This window comes from Mastomys coucha, unplaced genomic scaffold (assembly GCF_008632895.1).
Source record: "Mastomys coucha isolate ucsf_1 unplaced genomic scaffold, UCSF_Mcou_1 pScaffold20, whole genome shotgun sequence".
NCBI classification, from domain to species: Eukaryota; Metazoa; Chordata; class Mammalia; order Rodentia; family Muridae; genus Mastomys; species Mastomys coucha.
This window is the reverse complement of record NW_022196903.1, coordinates 119,812,535-119,816,086: the sequence shown is the minus strand read 5'-3', so window position 1 is coordinate 119,816,086 and position 3,552 is coordinate 119,812,535. Positions and strand designations below refer to the sequence as shown.

The window sequence follows — 3,552 nt, the reverse complement described above, 5'->3', positions numbered from 1 at the left end:
CACCACCACCACCACTACCATCACCAAAAATGAAAATAAAAATGTAAATAAAAATAAAAAGCTTTAGGGCTGGAGAGATGCTCACTGGCCAATCTTCCAAAGGACCTCGTTCAATTCCCAGCACCCACACGGCGTCCATTCCTGCTTGTAACTGTAGTTCCAAGAGATACAACACCATCACACAGACATACATTCAGGCAAACTACCAACACACATAAAATAAAACTGAAGTATTTTTTAAAAAATAAAATAAATTAAAAATTAAAAAGCTCACTTTTATTAGGTAGACACAAATATCCATTTACAGGTCAGGTATGGTGGCTTGCACCTGTAATTCTAACACTTGGTAGTTAAAAACAGGTCAGCCTCAGCTACAGAAAGAGTTCAAAGCCAGCTTGGGCTGCATAAAACCCTATCTCAAAAACAATAAACAGGGCTGGGGAGATGGCTCAGCGGTTAAGAGCACTGACTGCTCTTGGAGAAGTCCTGAGTTCAATTCCCAGCAACCACATGGTGGCTCACAAGCATCTGTAATGGGATATGATTCCCTCTTCTGGTGTGTCTGAAAATAGCTACAGTGTACTCATGCATAAATATATATAAATGTATATTACCTGTGAGATGAGGGTGTTAACTGTTTTTTTGTGACATGGACAGACAGTATTAAAGAGTGGTATGGATTAGTTAATGAGGTATTGACGAGAGCATGAAGTCTCTGGCTGGGTATATGTGCCTGACACCCTCCCTCTCTGTTCAGTAGAAAGCAGTTTCTTGTGAGAGATAGGAACTGAATCTCAGGCAGTAGAGGAAGTACCCCAGATGTCCATTTGCGTCTCATATCTGTCTGTGTTTCATCACCATTCCACATCCAAAAAGCCCAAGGGGAAAACTGCCGAACCAACCACCTGCTGCTGCAAAGGGGTAGGAATCCCAGTCAAAACTGAATGGAGCACAGAGCCAATGTCTCTCCTGTCAGTTGGGTCTAGCTTGGTTGTGTGGCACAGTGGCATTTAGGTTATCCATGCAGAGTTTAAATGCAAATGAAAGGTTCAGGGGGAAGAATTGTCATGGTCACAAAACATTTAAAATAAAGGCATCCACTAGAACGGCTAGGTGGCGAACTCGAGGGCTAGTCCACTCTTCAGTGGTACCTCTGTGGGGACATAGCATCCTGAAGAACACTTACATTTTCCTCCTGCTCTCCCCAGGGCCCTACTCTTCCTCCTGAGATCTACATAGTGAGTACCAGTTCCTCCTTCCTCTGCCTTCACCCCCACAGCCACCCCACTTTGGAGAGAGGAGAACAAAGGTTTTGAGATGACCTTCAGTTGCTGTGAAAGGGATGTTAATACAAGCAGGCGGAAGAGAGCACCTCTCTGAGCACTGGGATTCAGCAGAGTTGAACGGACATCACCTCTAGGTTGTGAACATCAAGTTGGACAGGGAGGATAATGAGACGTTAGAAAGGCAATGTGGCTTCGGCTTTTCTTATTTTCTCTTTACATCTGTGTTGAGGTCATCTCCCCCATATCACAGAGGAGAAAACTGAGCCCCCCTCCACCCAGAGACTAAACAAGGTGTCTGAAGCCAGCCTGCTGATCAAAGCTGAAATCAGCACTCGAGATTTATTCTGTAATTCATGGATGCTTTTCAAAACTGATTGTCATTATAATGCCTATTAAAGTCTATTCTAAAATGTCTGTAGATGACAAAGAACAACATACAATGATCCTCCAGTGCATCCAGCACAGCGAGAAGTCCCCTGAATGTCACTTCCCATGTCACATTCATCGTCCCCTTATCGTTCTCCTGAGTCTTGTTAAGATCTCATTGCTTTGCTGTGTGTGCTGCTCTGAGCATGTTCGTGGGTGTCTCCTGTCAAAACCGTGGTCGTGTTTCTAGACTATTTATCCAAGATTGAGCATCCGGGGTGGTGGTATGTGACTTTGCCCTTTATGTTGTGCAAAAATTTTGACAGCACATAATGTCGTCTATTTATGATCACAATATCACACAGGATAGATTCATTGGCCTGAAAACTCCCCATGCTCCACCTATTTGTCTGTATCTCCTCTCCTAGGACATCCCTACCCACCACTTTTCCTATGCCAATTGTTTTCCCTTTTCCAGAATATCATATAGTTAGGATCCTAACATGCAGCCTCTTCAAAGGGATTCTTTAGTTGTCGGTAACAGTGCTTCTCAGTCTGTGACTTGATAACCTTTCCCTTTGTTAATAACTAATACAGCAGTACATGGATGTAACGACTTGCTTATTCTCCAACTGAAGGACACTTTGGTTGCTTTTTATTGCTCACCAGTTATGGATAATGTTGCTATGGAACACACATGTGCAGGTTTTAGTGTGCACAGACACTTTCAATTCATTTGGGTGGATAGCAAGACCGTGGTGGCGGGCTGTAGGTGAAGGCTACAATCCGCTGCTTTCAAAAGCAGCCAGATGGTCTGCCAAAGTAGCCCTAGCAGGCTGTGCCAGAAGAGCGTCATTTTATCTCACAGCACTGAGGATGCTGGGAATCAAACCCGAGTTTCCTGAAAGCGCTTTTACCTGCTTCAGCCTCCTGAACTCAATTTTAATTTGAGAGCTTCAGAGGAGAAGTAGTTTGTATTGTTATCGCTCAGTTTTGTAGCAGACTGGGATGAGGTCAGAAGAGGTAGCAGCATGACTCTGTAAAAAGGTCTTTGAGGGTTTCAGTTCCAGACTCAAGTTTGCCACAGTGTGTGTGTGTGTGTGTGTGTGTTGGTGCGGTGGAGGGCAGGGAATTACCTTAGACAACTTATTTGGATATTCTTGGCTTCTCTTTATCCACTTGTAAAACAAGGCCATTCTGCAACATATTCCCTAAGATTGACCTTGGCACCACGATGACCCGAACTCCATTAATGAAGTCACCAGGAGATACACCTTCCCCAATTCCAGTCACTAAGAGAAGTAGGAAATGACTCCAGATGTCTGGGCTTCCAAGCCTAACTTCCTGCTCTCCTCTCATGTACAGCCCAAGGCTAGTGTGCAGGTCCCTCGGGAGGACACTGCATCCATGACGTGAGGAGCTGCGGTTCCCCTGTGCATGGTCATGTTCATCCTGATAATGGGTCTCCAGAGTCCATCCTTGCCAGAGGGAGGACCCAGAAGACAGCTCCTTCCTGCCTAGGTCCTCTGGGCTTCTTATGTACAGCAAAGGGGCTTTCAACATGGACTCTTAGCCAGAAGTGGCAGACGGACAGAAACCTTGATTAGCTGAGGTCTGCACCTGAGCTGTCTTCCGCTTTCCTGGCTCGTAGTATGGCTTGGATGGGCCTAGTTATCCATTTAAATTGCATTCTGTGTCAATACCCTAAGGATTGCTCATCATCACACACCGTCCTTACCTTAAGCATTTGTTTTGAACTTTTGATTTTTTTCGCCTCTGGGAGAGGACTGTGGATGCTGCAGAGAGGAAGCTGTGAGCTGACAGCAGACAACTTGAGCCTCAGCTGCTGCCAGAGTCACCCAAGCTCTGGGGATTTTCTTGTTTCTTTTTTTTTTTTTTT

General features: G+C 45.0%; 1 protein-coding gene across 10 annotated transcripts in view; it reads left to right on the top strand.

Annotated features, from left to right (window-relative positions):
- Positions 1-3,552, top strand: part of Dyrk4 (dual specificity tyrosine phosphorylation regulated kinase 4) — a 44,800-nt gene that overhangs the window by 13,578 nt on the left and 27,670 nt on the right. For 7 of the 10 annotated variants that reach the window (XM_031383494.1, XM_031383493.1, XM_031383497.1 and 4 more), the window contains one exon: positions 1,209-1,238. The exons of the other annotated variants lie outside the window; for them this stretch is intronic. In XM_031383494.1, coding sequence (XP_031239354.1) covers positions 1,209-1,238 — 30 coding nt within the window. The remainder of the gene's footprint in view (positions 1-1,208; positions 1,239-3,552) is intronic. 10 annotated transcript variants of the gene reach the window in all.